Source organism: Rhinolophus ferrumequinum (genome assembly GCF_004115265.2).
Source record: "Rhinolophus ferrumequinum isolate MPI-CBG mRhiFer1 chromosome 15 unlocalized genomic scaffold, mRhiFer1_v1.p scaffold_54_arrow_ctg1_1, whole genome shotgun sequence".
Taxonomy (NCBI): domain Eukaryota; kingdom Metazoa; phylum Chordata; class Mammalia; order Chiroptera; family Rhinolophidae; genus Rhinolophus; species Rhinolophus ferrumequinum.
The window spans coordinates 2,828,340-2,851,393 of NW_022680357.1; the positions used below are offsets into that span (position 1 = coordinate 2,828,340).

The following is a 23,054-nucleotide window of genomic DNA, read 5'->3' on the forward strand; positions in this document are numbered from 1 at the left end:
TCCAACAGAACTGGCCTGAGCTGGGCGGGTCCCTTGGATGAGGGCCCTGTCTGTCCAGTGTCCTGGTCACTTCTCACATCAGAAGGTGGCATGTGAGGCTTGGCTCTTCTGCTGGTGGGCAGCACACGAGAATCCCAAGGACAGAGCCTGACCACTACAACAGCTATGCCAGCCAAGGGGGACTTCACATTTCAGCCCTCAGGGATTTCAGCCAGAGAGCGGATCCTATTAGGTTGGTGCAAAAGTAACTGTGCTTTAAAAGGTTAAAAGTAATTGCAAAAACCACGATTACTTCTGCACCAGCCTAATCAATGGAAGCACATCTAGCAAGTAGACATTTCCGAAAGAGCAGGTTCAAGGCTTCGTGCTTTAAATAAAATCATTCTAAATTGCATGCTTCCCAACGATGAGGCGTTTAGCAAATTGTTAATCCGTGTTTTAAGGATGTCCTTGGGCACTGCAGGGAACAGGAAGTGACCTGTGTAACCCACACAACCGCCTGGCGACCCTCCACCCACTGCACTTTGTCACGGTGTGGGCTAATATGCAGTTGCCGTGGCAACCAGACTTCCTAGCCCCAGGTGTCCCCTGTTGCTTAGATCTATGCAGGTGTCACCAGCTAGCCCCCAAACAAAATCCATAGTAATGACCTTAGCTAGCTCATTGGTTTTGGATAAATATGAAAATGCTTCCTGTCAACGGAAATTAGACTTAGGAACAGATTTTTCAGGATTAATATATTCCAAATATTTAACATATATCAGGCTGAAGGGCACAGCGCATTACCATTTCTTTGTCTTCTGTTTCCTGTGCATGAAAATTAGCTGAAGCTTGTCTCAGAGGGACTGGTAAGAATCCCACGAAGTGCTGGTCAGCAGTGACCATGGGGCTGTCTGACCACGGGAATGTTCTGGCTCTGCCTGTGCTACCCGCTGCCCATGGGCCATCCGGGGCCGCTGAGCCTTGAAACCCAGTGGATGGGACAGACCTGGCTCTGGTGGCTCCCAGGAGGCGCATTTGCTCAGAGGTGGATCCCTGGGTGAGCAGGCGGGTCCATTGTAGCACTGCAGCTGGGTGAGCCCTTGTGCACGTGCACAGAGAGAGAGAGCCCTGTGCCGACGGAAGTGGGGTGTCACCTTCACCCCAAATCTGAGTGGGCCACTAGCCCACAGAAGTGGGTGTCGTCTTCACCCCACATAACCTGAAAGGATGACCTGTTTCCCCTCACAGCTTTTCCAGGTCTGCCCACAGTCAGTGAACACTGTTTCTGGGCATCCTCCGTGCTGCTGATGGCCCCACCCTCGTCACATGAGGGAGGGTGGGGCCTGGCTTATGGGAGAGCCAGTGTGTCCAGTTCTTATGTAAACACACCTGCTTGTAAGAAATAACGGGGAGGGCCAGCTTATTAAAGGAGGACGGAATCACACACATACCTCCACCTGGCAGATGTGCTGGTCAGAGGTCAGGGTGGCCCTCCAGCCTCTGCCCCACGCAGACACCTTCTCCCCGGGGGTCACTGCAGTGGACACACCAGCATCCTTCCCTCTCTCTCCACACCTTGATTTGTCCACGTGGCCTAGTAAGTGGATGCACCTTGCTGACTGGCTTCACACACCTCTGAGAGCGAGTGGTCTCTGGCCATCCACCCAGCGAGGTCAGCAGTTGACAGACAGCTCCTGGCCCGGGGACTGGGATCGCCACTGGACAGTGTGTGCAGCCCACGGGGGGCAGGGAGGGGAAGGGCGGGCACCTTGGCCACAGAACCTGGATCTGATGGGCACCGCTGGCAGCCACAGTTTCACTCAGAGGTCCCTTGCAAAGGAGCCTTGGGTGGTGGCTCAGCCACTGAGGAAGGGGCAGTGACGTCCTCGGGCATCGCATCCTTGATGCCAACAGGAGAAATTGCCAGAAATGCTTTCTTCTAGAAGTATCAATGTACAGTAGAGGATCAGGATTCAGCTAAGTCAGCTGGCGTGAGTCATCATAGGAAAACAGCACATGAGTGACCCAGAGAGAGACCCGCAGGGAGAGAATGAAGCTGACCAGTGTCCCCACTGACTGTCTCGCCCATCCTCTGCTCTGCCCTGGGGTCTTCTCCCTTGCTGGAGGCCCAGGCTCACTTTAGATCTCTGCCCCCATTGCCCAATCCCTATGGCCCTTTGTTAAGTCTCTGCTCAGATGCCACCTTCTCAGGAATTAGGACAGAACATTTACAACTTCCCTGGGTATAACTTCCCTGGAGATGACATTTACAACTGGGCCTCAGTCCATCCTGGCACTGCCTCCCCTGCAACGCTCTCACACCACACCGCATCGTGCATATCTCACTTATTTCCATTTCCCATTTCACCCAAAACGAAAGCTCCAAGTAGAAAAGTAAAGCATCCATAATAAATCAAGGATGTAAAGGAAAATATGCTCGTAAGCCATAAGCAGATGGGAAAACTGAGCAGAGAGAGAACTATGAAAAAAGAACCAAACCAATTCTAGAACTGCAAAATAAAATATCTGAAATTAAAATTTTATTAGATGAGCTATTAAGAGCAGAGACAGAATACAAAAGTAGTAGTGAACATATGTAAAGATAGCTTAACCGAAGTTATTCAATCTGAAGAACAGAGACTTAAAAAAAAGGATCGAATAACAAAAGAACAGACACTCAAGAACTGATAGAACAACACTGAAAGGTCTAACATACATGTAAGAGGAATCTTAGCAGGAAAATGAAATGGGGCAAAAAAAAAACTTTGAAAAAATACTGGCAAAAATTATCCAAATTTGGTAAAAGACAAATTACAGATTTAAAAACTTCAGGGAATTAGAAACTGGATAATATGCCCCCATCAAATGCCACATGTAGGCACATCACAGTTGAACTGCTGTAAGCCAAGCACAAAACCTCCCAAGCAGTCAGAGAGAAATAAGGCCTTACATTCAGGGAACTGACAAGATGAGCGATGGTTGACCTCTTGTCAGAAACAATACAGATGCAAAAACCATGAACCCCATGCAGTCTTCCACCTGATGGAACTGTCTGTTCTGGAGATTAGAGCCAAGACTCCATAAGCTTTCAGATAGCACGATACCACAACTGTTTGCAGAAGGGGAATGTTGCACATTATCAGAGATTTGGAGAGGAAATAAAGCCTTCGGGCGATCCCAGTACAGGTGTGAAGGCAAAAATCACTAACCTCCATCAGCGAAACGTACCAGGCTGTTTGTCTAAGCATGGCCAGGCCAGAATGTTGTCCGTCAGAGGCTGCGTAAAAGGCACTCAATTAAAACACAGCCTGTTTTCTTCTGGACATAAATCAAAGAGATAAGATTGTGACTTAAGTGCCCAGATTAATAACAACAAACAGATGGAAAAAACATGACCCAGTATTATAAAAAAAATGTAGCCTATACATGCGAAAGCAGGAGAAGCTTCCCTAATATTAATCACCTAAGGTTTGCTTTCAAGTGGGGCATTCTGATTTCATTTTCCAGATATGCTGAGTCCTTCAGCTGCCACTCAAGACGCTCAGCACGAAGCAGACCGTCGCTCCCCAGGGGAGCAGCAGACGCCAAGTCCTGCAAGTTCTCAGTCTTAGAACTGATACAGTCCTACCTTTGCACAAATGAGAGTCGTGGCGAGGTGGCAGCATGAGGGAACTTTCGGGGGTGATGGCAGTTTTCTGTATCTTGAGGAGTTTGGACTACATAAGTGTATACATGTGTCAAAACTCTAAAAACATACACTTAAGATCTACAAATTTCCTTGTGCGAATTCTGCATCCAGAGAAAAAACCTAAACATGCACTGAGCTCTAGCTAATGATCTGCCTGCTGCCGTCTTTCGTACTTAGGGACAAGTGCATTGGTATCTGGTATTTACTCTGAAATGCATCAAAATATATGACGGATTGATGGATAGAGAGATGAAAAGACTAGCTTACATAACACAGAAAAATCTAGTAAAATATAAGCTGTAGAATCTAGGCGGTCCACATACGGGTTTTTACTATACAACGCTTTCAACTTCTTTTTTATGCTTGAAAATTTTCACAACATGCTTTTAACAGTCCCATTCAACACTTTAGTGGAGGTCTTATCCACTGCAAAAATGACAAAGAAATAAAAGTTCTAAGGTTTGAAGTGGAAAAAAATAAGTGCCTACACAGAAATTTTTTTAAATAAGAGAATCTACGGAAAATGAGCTCAACTATTGAGTGGCGTTAACAGAGGGACCGGAAACACGAGAAGAAATCCTCTAGCCTGCTGGGAACCAAGTCTCTGAAACTTGATAGGTAAAGGGAAAGACTAAATGGTTTATTCTGACTTTCCCAGAGAAACTGAATTTAGAGCAACCAAACAGTTGATGAGGGAATGTTACTTGGATGTAAAAAAGTCCCCAATAACAAATGCAAACAGTGACAGAATGAGAACGTTGCCACCTTGCAGGCCCTAGTGGATGAGTGCGGGCAGTGACCAGAGGCTGCCAGGGTCCTTCGGTGCGGCTCATGGACACCTTTCTAGTGAATGGACCAGGCGGGTAATGCCCGACCCTCAGCAATCATAGCACTGAGTAGAAAGCGAGAGCAGAGCCTTCTGACCAGCTGCCATAGAAAGTTCCAGACCCCCACGAAGCATCCCAGTCAAAGCTGACTCTGGGGCAGCCTGGCGCTCTATCACCAGCTCACAGGACGGGGGACATCATGCCAGGAGGGACAGTCAGCAGTACATGGAGAGCCCAGTGCTCTGTGACTCAGCAACACTAATCGGTGGCCAGAAACAGAGGAGGGCTGCAAAGAGACCCGAGGGCACATCCATCAGATGTGTCAGACCCTTTCCTGGACAAAGCAACTGGCAACACTGGAACGCTGACTAAATATTTGATAGAATTCATCCCAATTCTTTCAGTGTGGTGATGGTATTGCAGTTACATTGTTTTAAAAGACCCAAACTCTTAGAGGCCTAGAATGAAGTATTTGTGAAGAAGTAACACGATGCCTGGGGTTTACTTTAAACAACAGAGCAGGTGAGGTCAGTGAAAAAGGGGAGGGCGTGCACAGGATACTCCACATTCCGAGACAGTGCGTGGAGGTACCTGAGGCCATTCTCTTCACGTTTGGATTTGTTTGGAAATTTTCATCATCAAAAGTTAAAGAAAATTAAGCAAGCAAGCAACTCTCCCATCTTCTGCCCGGGATGTTTAAACCTGACCACCAGCCTTCTCACGCCCCATAACAAGCTGTGAAAGGCAATGTCTTAGATTGCCATTTGTTCTAGAAAATTCATAGTGAATATGGAATAAGTCTTTTAAAAAGATATTTAAAAGCCTTATGGAGAAAAATCGTTAAACATAAGAGGGAAATGAAACATTTTTTTAAAAAACCACAGCAGAATGAGCCTGCATTTTTTTATAGAAGAAACCAGCAGATCAGCTGACAGTATCACTGGGAGATGGGACACCCTGTCTGTAGTGATGAGTCTAATCAAACTACTGAAGAATAACTCGAAATAAAATTTTTTTAAAAAAGGATCCCCCCCAAACAACACAGGTGATCTATTTTTCAGAGTGACTGGTTTCCCCAAGGAGGCTAAAAATTGGAGACTGAAATGGGACTGAGGGGAACTTGTGTCCTGATTTAGAAGTCACCAATCTCAGCCTCCAGCGGAAGTCACCTGACCACGCCCTGAAGTGTAGCCCTCCGGACAGAGTGGGGGGCATTATGTGGGGCCGGAGGGAGGGAAGGCAGGGATCCAGGATTCCGCGGCACGATGGTCACGTGGTCTAAGAAAACTAAAGGGCTTTGGTCCAGTTCAATATTCAGGCAAGAAAAAGGGCGTGTCCACCCGGACATTCCGCTGCCAAACCGCAGAGCCCCGCCCCCTCACCGCTGGCTGGGCCGCAGGTGCCGCACTTGGCCCCGCCCACCACTTGGCCCCGCCCACCACGTGCCGGCTGGCTACCTGCACTTCCTCTGCTATTTCCCAGCGGTATTTTCATTGGGGATTATGACTATCACTGCTGATTTTGGCACAATGAAAAGGGGGAATGAAAAAAAAAAAAAGGAAGAGAATTGTCCATTTACGACGATGAGCCAAATAGATTGAATGGTGCCAAGTGTCCGGAATCCGGGTCCTGAAGCCGGGTGACTGAACGGGGAGGGCAAGATTTCATCAGAGAAGATTGCGTAATGGTGTATATTTTAAAACGCTGACACCACAGTGAGACCTGCTCCTTCTGTTGCTGTAATAGGCAGCATTTTGACACCAAATTAAAACCCGACGACCCACGTGTAAGTCTCTCGACAAAATTACACCCTCCCCCGCCCTCCAGCACACACACACACACACACACACACACACACGCACACTTAGAATTTAGGAAGAAGAAAGGGCTGAGGCCATTGAAAGCCCAGAAGATTCTGAGGCCCGGAGACGTCCAGGAGACTCACAGCTATTTGGTATGATGAGAATCAAGGTTTCTGTTTCCTGTATCACTGCTTTTATCCCCAAGTTCTGTTGCCTTTCTTAAGGCAGATCAAACAGCTCTTACTCAGATGAAAGGAGATTTCTTGCCTTCAAAAAAGACCAAACACAGCACAAACATAGCGGGTAGAAGGATATTCAGCTCACCAGGCCCTGATGGAGTGCCAAATGCCTGGCCAGGTCCGTTACCACACCGAGAGCAGGACAGGCCATCACAGCCACCATCCCAAGTTTTGCAGACACACTCCAAAGCACACCCAGCACAAAATAAGCAGAGACTGGATAAAAAGTACTCTGTGTGTTCTACGCTCCTCTGACTCGTCTGCTCTCACTTCCACGCCTGCAGCTGGCTTCATCAAAGCTCAGATCTCGAGACCATCACCTTTCCTGGTTGATCCGTCCTCTCCCTGCCTAATCAAGATGCCATCTCATAGCTGACCCCTCCTTGGACCCTCCACACTGTTACCCACCGTCTCCATGCACCATCTGTGGGGTCCAGGCAATCAGTGCCCAGAGCCTCCTGCTGGGCAGTGGTGCAGAGAGCAGGTCACCCTGGGACTGGCCTGAGACAGATCCACGGCCCCTTCTCAGGGTTTGACACCCTGCCATCCTCCAAAGACCTCCACCCCTCCCAAATGCCCAGCACTGGCAGGTCGTTGCAGCCCGAGTATCCTGCCTCCACTGACAGGGTGTTTAGTCCCAGTGCCAGGGCAGGAAGCCTTCCCCCCAGGCCAAGGCACCCCTCGCCTCAGCAGGGTTCCCCTCAGCCAAAGCCCGCCTCTCGCCCCCCGGCCCCTCCCTTTCTCCACCTGGGCCTTCAGACGCCTGCTGTCAACACTGGCTCAGCTCACATCAGTTCACCTTTGATGTGATGTTATTAGGACTAATTTATTAATCCTTAATCAAAGGCAGAAATGCTCAGTGAAGATAAATTGGAACTAGAGATTAGAAATAAAAGAAAAGCGACCTGATCACCCAGAGATAAATACGGTTAGTCCCTTGGTCATGGATTTCAAAATAGTTTTTTTTTTTTTTAATTTTGTTTTTAAACTATTATTTGTGTTTTTCCAGGACCCATGAGCTCCAAGTCAAGTAGTTGTTTCAATCTAGTTGTGGGGGCGCAGCTCACAGTGGCCCATGTGGGGACTGAACCGGCAACCTTGTTGTTAAGAGCTTACGCTCTCTAACCAACTGAGCTAACTGGTCACCCCTCAAAATAGTTTTGATAAGATATTTTTTAGGGAAAAAAAAAAGGAATACAGTACACACTATTTAAAACCCATTTTAACATATCACAAAAAAACATTTTCAGATCAATAGTACTGTAGTCATTAAATCATATTATATACTAATCCACAGAGAAGAGGTATAAAGTTATTTAACTAATTCTCCATGGCTGAACCTTTAAAGTATTTCCATTTTCTCACCCTAAACATGGTGATGAAACCTCTGTATCTGAGTCTTTGTGCACATTGCCAAACTGCTGCAGGAAACCCTGAAGTGGGGCTGGGGACCCGCAGGCACATCCGTGTCTCAGGCGTGTAACGGCGAGGCCACGCTAGCCTCCACGGCGGTCGCACCGACTCAGGAGCTCCCCAGGACATCCAGCGCCCAGCCCGTAACATCTCATCATGAGAAAACACCAGACAAATCCAATCAGAGATACACTCTGCCAAATCCAGAACCAGAACTGCTCAAAACGGTCAAAGTCATGAGAAGCCAGGAGAGTCTGGGAGACGGCCCCAAACCAGAGGGGACAAAGGAGACAACTGAAGGTCGTGTGGCCCTGGGAGGGATCGCGCACGGAGTGGGGCACTGGCAGAGAGCTGGGGAAGCCTGACAAGGTCTGCGGCTTGGCCAGGGGTCGCACCAATGCTGTCGTCTCCGTTTGACCACGAGGCTGTGTCGGATGTGGACATTGGGGACACGGGGTGAAGGTTGACGGGGACGCCCTGTGCTATCCTTGCAACTCGGAAATTGTCAAGATCAGCTTTCTAAAGTGCTGCTGACACTGCTTCTCCAGGTGCAGCTGGAGCCTCTGGGCAGCGCCTGGCTCGCTCTGGCCTCAGCACCAGGACACGCGACGGCCACGCAGAGGACAGGAACGCGGGGGCTCTGCCTTGGACACGAGACGCCGCGCACCCTGGCAACCTGGCAAAACAGCGTGGCGTGGCCGCTGTCAGTCCTGCAGTTCCCGCGCTGACATGAGGACAGCCCACCTTAGATGGAGCCAAGGCTCCGCTGCCTCCCACTCAGGTCGTGCTCCGTCGTGCATGTGCTGACTGACAGCGGGCGTTCTGCTCAGCGCTTCTGTGTCTGGCTCAGTGCCGAGAAGGAAGAGGTGCCATGTTCCCAGAGCTATGGACTGCCACCAAGGCCAAGGACATCCCTGAGGAGGGCTCTGCACACGATCGCTCAGAAACACCAGGACGCAAACTGCACCTGTGCTAGCAGTTCTGTGTTCAGGAGCCGTTTCACTGAAAATCCAAGGAAACGACTCGTCAGGTGTCTTGGTGCGGTGTGTCCCTCACCACCAAGCAGGGCTTCTCCAGCTGCTGGTGGCCTTACGAAGGCGTGATCCCCCCTTCAAGACTGATAATGTAAGAGCACGTGGCGGCCACCAGACTGCCTCCTTGTGACACCGCATGTGGACGCAGAGTCCCCGTGCAGACAAGCCATGATCGAGCTCCTTCCTCCCTGCCCTATGCACCGCAGGGACGGCGGGATGGAGGAGGGACGGGTACAGTGACGATGAACCGACATACAAGTAAAGATCCACATCAGAGGTGAGGTGCCACGATGGAGAACAACAAACGTGGCAGGGGGCGGGGCAGGCAGGTGTAGGAGGCAGAAGTGAGAAGCACGCCGCTCCTGGGAGCCGCGTCCTACAGCCGAAGCAGCCAGTACAGTCCGTCAGTGGTAACGGACGTCACACAAAACTTTACCGCACACAATCCTGTCTTCATGTCAGTCTTCTAAACGCTCCAAAGACACTCACTGAGGCCGAAACCCAACACAAAACCAGCAACGCTACGCTGTCATAGCGATATTAATTTGAGACCTGCCAATGTGCCTGCAATACACACCGGGGATCCTGCTTTAAAAGGGGTGTATCATTCTTGGCAAGAGGAGGGCACAACCATCAAGAAGACATCTGTCATATGCATTTAGGAACCATTCACGGTCCTAAAGCTGCACCGGTATCTGTGTCTCCATGCAGTGAATCCACAAGAGCTGCTATTGTAACAGCAACAAAGCATGGCTTCCTCGTCTAAAATTTCTGTTTTAAAATATCAAAGCATTTACAAGAGAAACTGGCACACAGCTGCTCCTCCAGGGCTAACTTAACAATGCTTCCCCCTGTTACTTGCATTGGCAAAGGTCAGGCTTTGCCGACGCTGGGTTCCTCTCGCATTCAACAATGGGGCATTGGAGCCAGGAAGCTCCAGGGACACACGGCAGATTCTGGAGGTTCCACGCCAGCCAGTGGCTGGGATGGTGTCTGATGAGACCCACAGCCCTTCGCTGGGCACTGGTGCTCGCTGCGATTCAGGACACGTAGGTGCTTACCTAGCAGGGAAGCAGCACTGGGGTAACTTAACTAAAATCAGCCTGGTGCATCTTGCCTCATACAGGCAACTGCTAACACTGGAGAAGGAGAGAGAAGGAACCATCTCACCAGATGCTTGTAGCTGTCTTTATATAAGTGTGATGAACAGAAGGGCTTAAAAATGAGCCTCCCTAAGAATACCACTCTAGAACATGCAACGGGGAAAAAGTGGTGAACAGTGGCTGCATCTCGGAGCTTCACCCCACACAACCAGGGTCCTGCCCCTGTGAGATTCCCTAAGGATCCCTAGAATGGGGAGAGGGACACATCCGCCAGTGGCACCCAATCTGGCAAAAGATTAACCTGCCCCACAATCTCCAAATCCAGGGGCCTAGAAACCATCCATTCTGGGCGGTCACTGACAGCTCCCAAGCAGAAATCTCTGTGAAGCAGACAGAAGAAACCGAGAGATTATCTAATGTGTTGGATTCAGTAAAAAACAATATTGGATGAGGTCCAGCAGTTGTGCCGGTGAATATAGAACGAATTACTGAAACGTGCTCAGAGATGAAAAACAAAGCAAAAAAGGAGAGGCAACTATTAACTCCAGGAAAAACAAAGAGTTCTTAGAAAAAACGTTATTCTACTTCACTACTGACTCAGCAGTCAACAACATTTACATAGTTACAATAATGTAAAGACTGAATACTTAATAAAAAATTGTATCTGTGACAGAGCTGTACTGAGATGGCGAGAGGAAGGGTTAGTAATCCTCATCATTCATAACAGGAAGTATACAGGTAACATCTAAGAGTGATACACCCAGGATAATCTAGAGAAACCTGTTCAGAAACACGGAGGTAAAAACCAGGGGGGTGAGTGATGAAGGAGCTGCAGGAGAGGGTGAGGAGAGGTGAAGAAGGTCCTGTTTTTGTTATAAGCTGTGTAACACAATTTCCCTTTCTTATCCATGCATATGTCTCAGTATTTTTTTTTTAAATAATCACAAGAACAATCTTCAGGCTGTATTATCTGGCCATAGAGTGATAAAACCAGAAATTAGTCAATAAAAGGAACCTATAAAACCCTAAGGGTTTGGGATTTTTGAAGCTTTTCTCTAAACAGCACTTGGATCAAAGCGGCATCAGTACTGAGGGTTGTAAAATACACTATCTGCCACTGTCAGGGGGACACTGGGGTCTCCACTGATGGGGTAGGCCAGGGACACAGTCAGAGGGGACAGCGGTCACCTGCCTCCATGCTTTCCTTAGCAGACACTAAGAGACGGAAAATTAATGAGTTCCACAATCAACTCGAGATCTTAGAAAATAATAAACCCCTTCCTCTCAGAAAGAGGAAGCAACCTATAAAAAGTAAAAATTAATGAGCTAGAACAGTTAGAAAAATCTGATAAATAAAACCAGTTCTTTGAAGAGCCCCACGGCGGAGATGCTCTATGGCTGCTCTGACCAGTGCTTAGCAGGAGAGTCGAGCTGGAACTGCGGGGGGGTCGGGGAGGGGCAGGAGTGGAGAGGACGCTCTGAGCAGCACGCGGCCAGAAGGCAGCGGGCAAGAGTGTGCCAAAGTCAGACAGACGCCCTCGCCTGCAAGGCTCTAGCAAGTGGGGTGGTGACGAAACCATCTTCTTCAGCTGCTGGGACACTGGCACCCAGGAAACTCAACAGGCAGCAGTGAGACTATCGCTAATTATACTGCGAACCCGAAAAGCAAATGTCACTCAAACATGCACATCGACACAATCTAATAAAAATAACAGGTAATTTAGAAGCATTGCCGACAAAAGCTACCCAGATAGACTTGGGACTGGAAGTATGAATTACAGCAACACAACACTTCAGTATTCTAGAATCCTGTAGATTCAAGAGGTAGGTATGTTTTATAAGTAGAAATAGGTAACTAGAGGTGGATGTGGTGGGAGAAATTTAGAACAAGCACGTACTAATGATCATGCGAATAAGAGAAAAATGGCCTTTAAAATACATTTTCTTCCAGGTTCAACTAGGTGATTTTCACCAGACATTTGAAAAAGTGAAGAGACAAGGGCAGAAATGCACATACCATGGACCCCCCACTGACGCCGGCCCTAAGTGTGTGCACGCGTGTCCACGTTTGTGTACAGATCTGAGTAGGTGCAAAGGTAACAAAGGTCAGGTAGGTGGAGGAAAAATCGGATGAAAAAGATGCCACTGAAAGCATCCACTATGTACAGTGGGTGCCCACGCATGAAGGGAAGTAGAATCCACACCACGAGAGGCTCTCTCTCAAAGGGGCCCCAGTGTCCCACAACTGGCTTTTCCCCTTCGACGTCCGAATACGGCGCGCTCCTGCCAGTCTGGAAACCTGGGTGATTCGTGAGGCCTGGTGGACAACTGTGCCAAACTGGGTGACAGCCAGGAGCACGGGCTGCTCCCTGCCCGGAAGTCACCTTGGGTCTGCTCCCCAGCACCTCACCGGCTCGCTCCTTCCTCACCATTAACAGAAAGTCACACCACTGGACAGCACGGCCTCCCTTTGAGACCTTCGCTGGTGTCCCAGTGACCTGAGAGGCGAGTGCAGTGTGGGGACAGAGAAGGCGGAATGAGGCAGGAACAGCCCCCCTCCCCCCAGGATCAGAGACGCTGGCTGAGAAGCACCAGAGAGCCCAGAGCACCAAGGAGAGGTCTCAGGCCAGAGGGGGACAGGCCACTGGGTGAGGAGGCAGGGCCTCCAGCAGGGCCAGAATCTCTGCACCGTGGCCACCTAGCGCCGCTTACGGTGAAAAGACTCTTTGAGGTTGTTTTTCTCACTCTGGACATGACCACCTCTGCTTGTTGAGATGGTTCCTGCCCAGCTCATGTCACCTTGTAGCTAAACCAGGCATCTCTGTCCTTCCTGGGAGGACATGACCAGACCCGAGACCAAACGACACGCTGCTGAGTGGCCACTCACATTCCTGGGAGCAGGAAGGAAGGGCTTTGCTGTTGGAGTGTCACTTCTGAAAAGTGACCAAATCCACCGAAAGCATCTCGGCCACGGCAGTGGAGACGCCCCAGAAAGGGCCTGCAGCCCTGGGTGAGCTCACGGACGGGCGGACGAAGCTGCCTCTGATTATGGGAATAATTTAATTAAAAGAAACGGCTCTCTTGGACACGGGGCCTGGGAAGAGAATCAGACGAGCCATAATTAAAGCAGAGGATATGAGAACCAGGCGACGCGAGGGCCTGGAGCCGGCGTGGGGGACCTGCTCCGGCCGAGGCAGCTCGGAGCTCCAAGGTAGCTAATCGCTTCCTGCAGGCAGGCTCCGCTCCAGCACGAAGAGGTTTTAATAAAAACTTCCAATTGGGCCAGTAAACCCCTCATTAAGCTGTTTTTAAAGCATGAATTTAAGAGCGGCAAGGGCGAGGGGTCACAGGGAGCATTTAATTCACAACGGCTGGCGGGAGGCGCTGCTGTGACAGATGACACCGGGTTCAAGTGTCAAGGCTTCATCAACATCCGATGCCAGCGCTGGACCTGCCCGGAAAACGCAGGCAGAAGCGTAGCGTCCCGCTCGGCAGGGACAGAGCAAGGAGCTGCCGTCAGTACAGTGACAGGGACAGAATTCAAAAGCAGCCCGTGTGCACAGCCCCTGCAGCGCAGGCCATCCACACCTGTCCATCAGCTTCCCTGCCCCACCCCCAGGTTCCCCCACAGACCTGCGGGAGTGGCCTTGGGGTGTTTAGTTTAAATGCTGCGTGCGATTCGGTCCTCGCATCCACGACGGAGACGTCTCTCACCGCCATCTCGGTGTCCACAGCTCACAAGCATGCCGGGTCAGCACCCGCGGCTCCCTTCCTGGTCCCTCTCCCTCACAGCTGTTCCCAAAAGGACTCACTGACACCTGCCCACGCCCAAGGAAGACGCCCGACTAGCTGACACGTGGTTTTCACATTAGAATAAATCAATAATGCATTGGTTATGGTTCTCACTGAGACGAAGGATCTCTAAATTGTCCAACTCTTAGTCAAATGGGCCCACAGTAAAAATGGAACGCTTTTTTCTGAAGAAGGAGGGTCCTTAAGAAGGAAAGGCATGGAGCCTTTCAGGAAACGTCCTTAAAATTCTCTCAGGACTTCTCACTCCATCCTGAGTGTGCTCGTGTCCTCAGAACCCAGTGCCAACCCCTACGCGCAGGTTGCCCTGTGGCCCTCTTGCCCTCCAAGACTTGTTCCCAGCAGTACGCTGAGAATCCCAACCACGGACTAAATGCAGCTAATCCTGAGGCTCCATTTTACTGATTTCTGCATCTTTTTGGTATTAAAACAATTACAGTATATTAGAGGGATCACTTCAGAGATAATATATTACAGGGGCAAGTCCCGAAGCCGTCCCACAGACGCTTCCCGCTGTCAGCCGCCTTCCTCGATGCCCACCCCCCCGGAATGAGCTCAGTCCTCTCGCCCTGGGTCCTGGAGGCCCAGCCTGGCCTCCACCATCAGTCAACGCTCTTATGTAGCAGATTGTGCCCCTGGAATGGCAAGGTTCCCGGAACTCCTGACAGGGAAACGTGAGTGCCAGGGGAGGTGGAGGTTGGGGAAGAAGGTGTACCTTCACCGGCCTGGGCCATCACCTGGAGGTTAACACCTGCATACACTGAGGTCCCCTAGGCTGAAAACAATCAAGGAAGCTACAAAATGCTCTTTAGGGTGGAAAAGACTCCAAATGCAGAGAAAGAGAGAGAGACCTCAGGAAAAGGCGGCCTTCCTCGGGTCTGTCTGGGGGGGCCAGTGTGGGTTGCCCACGCTTGTCACAGGACCCCTTGACGTGATTCTCCTCTTGCCTGTCACGACCACGAGGTGGCAGGACGGGCCTTGCGGGCAGTCTGCGTGCTCTCGCGCTCTCTGCGCTGCCCCAGGCCTGGCAGGGGCTGGCCTCTGAGGGGGGTAAGTCACATGACTCAGCCCCAAGGAAAGAACTGCTGTGCCACTTGCTCGTCCTGACCTCACCAAATGCGGGCAGACTGGAGCCCCCTTCCAAAGGCTGGGGTGCATGGCCTGGGGGGCTCAGCGCGATGTCAGGCGCGCAAGGGCCAAGAGCAGCCTTGTCCTGATGGAAAAGACCAGAAAGCCCTTCCCGCAGGCCCCCTGCTCCGCCTGCCGGGTCCTGCACTGTATTCAGACGCACAGGACAACATGAAGTTTGAAACAGGCTCCAGCCCCAAGCTCACAAATATCAAAAAGCTCACTTCCTGCCGGGGAGCAGGAAACAGTCAGCACCTACAGGGGCGCTGAATTAATCACATTTTAGACCCATTCTTTGAAGTAAGAGTTACCAGACCAGCCGCCTTCAAAGCACAGCCAACTTAATGCTTCAGCAGAGACGCAGCTGGCGAGGCGGCGTTATCACAAACGCTGTGGTTTTCCTGTGTCCTGGAGCAAATGGCCTCCATTCACATGCTGTCCCCTTACCCAGCAGATTCGTGCAAAAGGGAAGGCGAGCCTCCGGGGGACAGGGCCACAGAACCGTAGCAGGGGACACCCACATGGGAGTGGGGACTTTAAGACTGCGGAGAAACGTTCATAGAAACTCAGAAATCCTGGTCATTCTGAACAAAGGGAAGGCAACCAGGGAGGCCTTGGCTGTGCCTTCAGGCAGGAGACCAGCCACGTGTCCCTACTCCCAAACGGAAGGGCTTGTACTTACACCTGCCGGGTCATAAGAGGTCAGAGGAGAGAGGTGGCTGAGCTCCCCAGGAGAAAATCAACGTGCCTATTGGTTAAACGGAGGGCATCCTCTGACTAGCCATCCACGGAGCTTTCTGTAGCAATGCAGTTGGTCCGTGACCCGCACGGCCCAACGTGGCTACTGAGCACTACCTGTGCGGCAAGTGTGGCTGAGGAACGGCCCGCTTTACTTCACTTAATTCTACTGAAGCCAGAAAGCACGTGTGGCTGGAGACGACCATCTGAGCAGAGCAGCTCAAGCAGCCTCGCTCAATGCAAGTCAGCTGGCTGTGCGGCCGCTGCATTTTCCCGGAACGCTGTCTGTGGTGCAGTTTAGCATCTCCGTGTGTATTTGCAAAATAAAGACATAATAGATTCAATTAAGATGCACATTGAGAAATAAGTACAAACAGGACAGGATGATCTGCTTATTGTGAAAACTAAGTTTTCGCAGGCAGCCCCCAAACGAGGCCCAAGGAAGGGAAAGTTCCTCAAAGGTCGAATCAGTTTGGCTGCTTTGGGCCTGGCACCCAGGGTCACCTCATAGTAACTGAAGGATGAAACACAGCAGAGGTGGTCGCTGTCACCCAGTGGCGAGCCAGCTGCTGTGACTGTTAGGGGATCTTCTGAATTTGTGCTCATGGACAGTTAGTGAGGGTGGCCCGCTAGGTGCTGCACAGCAGACAGCAAGTGAAATCAGGCCTACTCAGGGGCCCTCAGGTGGAAATGTAGCAACAAGCCAGCAGCTGACTTTTCAGTCTCTCAACATTATTGCCTGTGACCAGAGGCAGTTCAACTTGCAAAGAGGACCAGGTACACCAACAGAAGCATAAATGGAGGGCAGACGCGCTTTCATTCGGAGCAAAATGTAGCTATTAGCTCACGTCTCCTGTTAGTAGCAGAGCTCCTCCTGCAGCCTTCCCTCAAAGCTCCCCACAAAGGCTCACGTGACACCAGCTGGGACCGGAGGGTTGTAGCCAGCAGTTGGGGGTGTGGGGAGGGTAGCTCTAGAATCATCCTCAGCCTGCAGCCTTTCCGAGATTAACACAGGACTTAAGCGACAGCACGCATTCTTGTAGACTGTTTTCTGTGCGGTTCCAAGGCACTGCAGCCCAACACCCTCCCCACACCCCACTTGCAAATGCCAAGTTTCACAAGATGCACCGGCTCCATGTCAGAGACTCTGGGTCGCCGTCCCAGCTTTCGTGTCACTACTGGTCTTGGGATCCTCGGTGAATACTGATTTCTCTTAGCCCCTGTTACCTCAGCTGAGAAAAGGACAGCGACCCAGGTGTCTGTCAGGAAGTTGTGAGAGCATGTACTTGGCGTCAGTCACTTTTGCTGTCTCTGCTACCGTACCTGTCCATTCACAGGCTCCATGGGGTGTGCTTGGTTTGCTCCACAAAAGCTGATTTTATCATTATTGCCTAGAATTCACTGCATCAAAGAACAGGGGCTTCTCCCGCCCTACACAGGGTTTAGGTTCTGGTAGTTTCATCCGTCATGACAACTGGGAGAAACAAATACTGTTTCAACTGCAGATAAACCAAATAAATTTTACTAAGACAAGAGGGTTTATCTAAATGTTGGGCAAGGCAAGTGTCCTTGAGGATAATTTTGATATCAAATAAACCAATTTGATATCAAATAAACCCTAATTCAGAAGGTAGCAGCCCAGTTCTTTCTCACGTCTAACCTCACTCCCAAAGTTAGTTTCCATGACTTTGACACAAGTGCACATAACCCACAGGTTATAGAACTAACTGGTTATGATTAGGCCATGCTAGATTTGCAAATGGGAAAGAGAACATTTCCTGAAATAATTCTATTGCTTGCTTCTTCTTGCTTTAAAAAAAAAAGAAAAAGAAAGAAAATAAAAAGTGCAAACCTGAAAATAGGGAGTGAATGTCACCAATGCCGACCACAAGGTCCTGGCAGCTCTCCACTCTAAGCACAGAGGTCATTGGGCGGCTCCATTTGGAGGGTTAAAAGGTGGTGAGTGACACCAGCTCGCAAAAGTCTGCTCACTTTGCTTTAAATTTTAAATTTAAATTTTTGCTTTGTTACCTACCTTTTAAGGTAATTAAAAAATCAGGAAAAATTATTTTGTATTTACCCTCATGTTAAATTCTGATGCTTTGCCTGAAGAACTTCCTTTAACATTTCTGACAGTACCAATCACCTGAAAAAGACATCATTTTTGTCTTCATTGTTGAGGATAGTTTTGCTGGGTATAGAATTCTGGGTTGACAGTGGGGTTTCCCTCCTTGCTGGCACTTTAAGTTGTCACTCCCTTGTCCTCTGGATGGTACAGTTGCTAACAAGCAGTGTGCTATAATTATCTTTGTCTTTCTGTATATGTCTTCTCCACCTCTGGCTGCAATTAAGATTTTCTCTTTCTCTGGTTTTTGGCAATTTGACTATAACATATCTAGGAACGTGTGTGGTATGTTTTTCTTAGTGACCTCTGAAATTCTTGAATCTGTGGCATTTTCTCTTTCATTCATTTTGGAAAATTCTTGGCCTTTATTTCTTCAAATATTTTCTCTGCCCTTTTTATCTCTCTCTTCCTCTACCTTTATGTTAAATTGTTTGGTATTGTCCCTCTGCCCTTGGGTGCTCTGTTCTGTTCTTTAATTCTTTTTGTCCCATTTGTGTTTCATTTTGCATATCTTCAAGTTCACTGATTCCCTCCCCCTCCCTCAATTGTGTTTTTTCTGCTGCATGCCCATAAAAGGAAGTCCACATCAGGCCCTATTGTTTATTTCTAGCATTTCTATCTGGTTCATTTGTATAGTTTCACTCTGTTTGCTGAAACAGCTCATCTATTCTTGCAGCTCACCTTTTCCACCAGAACCACTCACATGTTCACCACTGTTATTGAAGATCCTTATCTGAGAGCCCAACATCTGGGTCATCTCTACTGATTGCTGTATCTCTCGACAATCCACTGTCAGCAGGTCCATTTCTTTGAGGTGTGTGTGTGTATGTGTGTGTGTGTGTGTGTGTGTGTGTGTGTCTAGTGATTTCTTTTTTTATGTCAGACATTGTGTATAGAAAAACACAATGTTCCTGAGGTGAACATAATTGCTCAGAAACAAACGCACAGTGAGGCTATTAGCTGGGGAGGATGAGGTGAGGATGGTACAATCTAGCCAGAAAATGAGCTGGGTTTAGACTTGTTGTTCCCTCATGACCGTCAGTGACCACAGGCTGCAACTTCCTTCAGCAGGGGCTGTGGTCACCACCTGGCTTGGGGCCTGGGGTTTCTCACCTACAGCAGCTCCTGCACACCAGGCCCCAGAGCAGCCTCTCCCATGGCATACTGCCTGTCCTTGGGTGACAGTCAGGTGGTGAGAGAAGGGACTCTCAGTTCCTGGTCCAGCTTCACTCACAGCCTTGGGGTGGAGCCTTCTCAGCATTCCTGCCGATTTTTCCCCCATGCCACTCACCAACAGCCCCCAGCAGTAGCAGAGCGTGCTGTGTATTGGGCATGATCTGGGTGGTCCCCTCTCACAGATGCCCTTTATCCAGGGACTACAGTGTATAGGGTTGACATCCCATCCCAAGTGGCTCGAGGCTTCTGCTTCCTGTAAGAGGAGAGTCCAGGGGGCAGGTGAGTGTGTCAGTGGCTGGTCACCTCCAGCACCACACCACCAGGAAGACCCTATGGGGTCTCCAGTCCTGCCTTAATATTTCTCACAAGCCTCACGGAGGCCTGCAGATCGGAGTGCCTACTGAGTGAGAACTCTGTGGGGACAACTGTCCCTCTAAGAATTTGTCAACATGTTGGTGGCTTTCTCCTTACTCTCTCCCTCCTGCACTCTGCCGAAGGTAAGGCTGTTCACGTGTCCATCCCTCCTCAGTTGGGCAGGCTGGGAATTCCAATCCCTTAGCTGCTTCGTAGACTCAGTGCACTGAAGGAGTCCAGAAACATTGTGGCTTGTGCAGAATAGCCAGCTCTTGTTCACTGTTAGGATGGCAGAGACAGTCTCTAAGGGAAGCAGACTCTCTATATAATTTAATCCCTTTTCAATGTAATCCTTTCGCATGGCTTGGCATATGGCTGGTGTTCCTGGGGACAAACCACACGCACGTGAATAGCATGTGTGTCACAAGACAACTGGGAGAAGTGCCTTAGAAACACCGCTTAGCCAGGCGCCAGGCAGTGCTGTTCAGAGGGTCCAATCCCTTTACCGATTTTCCATCCAGTTGTTCTGTCAACTGAGGAGAGGAGTGTTGAAATTCCTTCTCTGTCCCTTTAGTTGTCTCTCTTTTATTTCGCGTAATTTGAGATCTGTTATGTCTTCCTGACTCTCTGTGATGCCCCATCCTTTACCCCCGGTGATGTTCAGTCATGAACTCACCTTCTCACTACTGTCTCCACGGTGTGTCTTTCCCATCCATTTTCTTTCAAACTCTTTGTTTCTATATTGAATGTGCACCTCCTGTAGAATATAACTGCGTCTTACTTTTTTCTTTTGAATTTGTTCCTTCTATTTCTGTCTTTTAACTGGGCATGTTTACTCCATTCACACTTATCATAATTACTGATATGGTATTTAGGTTTACCACTTCATTTTTTATTTCCTATTAAACCCTTAGGTTTTCATTCCTGTTCTTCTTTCTCTGCCTTTTTGGGTAATCTGAATATTCTCAGAATACCCTTCAATGTATCTGTTGGCATTTTAGCCCATATTACTCTACACTTTCCTAGCGCGTACCCCAAAGGCTACCATGCACATCCTTAACTTTTCAAATCTTAAAGTTTATACTGTGCCGCTTCCCAGAAAATGTGGACACTGCAGCCACCCGGGTCCATCTGCGCCCCCCACCATGCTCCATGCCATGCTTGTCACGTGTATGCTCTCTGAGTGCATTACAAATCTCAGAAGACAAAGGATTCACTTTGCTTTAAACAGTCTCATATGTATTTTGAAAGAAGTAAGAGAAGGAAAACCGTCTTTGTGTTCACCTGCGTATTTACTATTTTCCGTGTTCTACATTCCTGCCCAGGGACCCGTCTGCTCACCTCCTGACACTTCCCTTCAGCCTGGAGAGCTGCCTGTGGCGTTCCTGGAATGCACTTCTACCAGCGATACACTCTCACTCCTCCTGACTTCGCCGCCATCCCTGGAGGGTACGGTCTGGGTGCAGGATCCTGGTGGATGGTCTCAGCATCACTGTCCCTGGGCACCAGGGTCCGACTATTTCAAAGGCCGTGTTGAGCTCTGGCTGCTTCCAAGATTCTCCCTTCCCCTTTGGTTTTCAGTATTGATTTCAATGATGTGAGCAGGCAGTTTTATTTGTGCTGTGTAAGGTGCACCGGGCTTCTTGCTTCTGTACATTTATGTCTCTCAGCACTTTTGGAAACTTTTCAGCCATTCTCTCTCCCCTCCTCCTGGGGCTCCGACTCAGCCTGGGTGACCTCTACTGGTCTGTCATTCCTGGGTCACCTCCACCCTGCTAACCAGGCCATCCGGTGAATTTCTTCTTTCAGATATTGTATTTTTCAGTTCTGAAATTTCCACTGGGTTCTTTTGTCTATTTTCGATTTTTCTGCTGCAACCTCATTTTCTTCATCCATCAGAAGCCTGTGTGCCCTCACCTTGGGGTGCACAGGCTTGACAGCTGCTTAGACCCTGTCTGAAAATCCCAGTGTCCGGTCATCTTGGGGTTGGCCTCTGTCGACGATCTATTCCCTCCAGAATAAGCCTACTGTCCGGGTCCTCTGTTTCTTGTGTGGTTGGGGACTGTGACCTGTGCATGACAGTGTTGTGCTGTGGCGCATCTGGGTTCCGTCACATCTCCCCAAACAGCGCTAATGTCTTCGTTGTAATGGCACGTAAGCCAGGGAGACCCAAACATAACCTGTGCCGTGCTTGGCGCTTTCCACTCCTGTCCACTTGGGGGCTGTCCTCCGCTCACTGCCCAGCCAGTAGCCATGGTCCTGAGGCAGGATAGATAGCCTAGGAAATTGACACCCTGCCTCCGGGGTACAACGTGAGGTGCCTCACCGGTTACACAAGTAACAAGTGACTGTATGCGGTACCTTCAGCCGGAGCAAACCAAGAACCAGTTTCATCAAGCTAGACTGATCCCTCTGACTGGGAGCTTTAGCTAATTTTAATGTCATTATAATATTATTTGCATTGCGGTTATTACGACTCCCATCATGCATCTGACGCCATGACAGTTCCAGAGAAACCAAATAAGGAAGAAAAAGTGGGAAATGGAGACTCCCACCCAGGGGGAGGAGACAAATGAACTATGTCAATGGGATGTCACCAATTCCCACCTGGGAGGGATAAAAACCCCTAATCGTGACCTCCTTGGCACGACTTGTCCTTGAGGTCGCCTGCACTTTCCTCTCAAATGTGTACATTTATTTTCAATAAAGCACTTTCGCTTTCCCGTATCTGTCTTGCTCTTGAATTCTTTCTTGCGCCAAGACAAGAACCCAGTCACCACTGCTCTGGGTTGAGACCTCTTTCTGGTGACATCCCACTGCCCCCTCATCTCTGAACAAAGAGCCTGCTCTGCGCGCTCACTCTGGGTGCAGCGTTTCCCTTAGAACACAGGCTGGGGGGACCTGAAGTCCTCCCCCTACCAAACCAGGCACAAATCCGACCACCTTTGGGGTGCCCTGCCAGTGGCAGCTCCAGGTGAACCCTCGTCTGTGAAGGGTATTCACAGGCTCATGTCCACTGGGGACTTGGTGTGGCCTGGAGAGGGGACACACATGTCATAGGCCTTTTCATTCACCCGGGGTGGGGGCAGGGATCCATAGCAATGTGATGGAGCCCTCACCGCCTGCTGTCACGGCTCTGGGACGAGTCTACCCAGGGACATGGAGACTGGTTCTACACGCAATGAACCTGAACACATGTGAGCTTCCTTGTCTGCAATAGCTGACCACTCTGGGCGAGGAGGCCAGCGGGGGGCAAGAGTCCCACTCAGATAACAAACATGGTGTCAGAACAACATGGGGAAACCTGCAGGCCGGTGGCAGATTCTCAAGCAATGACAAAGCCAGGAAAAAAAGAAAAGGCACAAGGATACATACCCCAACACTTAATGCTAACTCTTGCAGAGTTTTTTTCTAAATGATTTTCACTTACCAAATGAATACCTGAAAAACAAAAGGAGAAACATGTATTAAAATTTTGACATGCTGTGCCAAAAGAACTTATCAGATTAAAACATCGTGTCACCCCATTAAGTAGAGTCCATGACAGTGACCCCAGGACAGTGTAAGATCAGTCAGGGCAGACAGCTTACTGGCATTGAATGCGGCGGGAGGTGGAGGCAGTTCACCGGGCTTGA

At 49.5% G+C, this 23,054-nt stretch overlaps 1 protein-coding gene across 1 annotated transcript in view; it reads right to left on the minus strand.

Moving 5' to 3' along the window:
* The window catches only part of LMF1 (lipase maturation factor 1), a 104,430-nt gene that overhangs the window by 60,049 nt on the left and 21,327 nt on the right, over positions 1–23,054 (minus strand). The window contains exon 3 of the mRNA XM_033101190.1: positions 22,850–22,860. Within this exon, the coding sequence (XP_032957081.1) occupies positions 22,850–22,860 (11 nt within the window). The remainder of the gene's footprint in view (positions 1–22,849; positions 22,861–23,054) is intronic.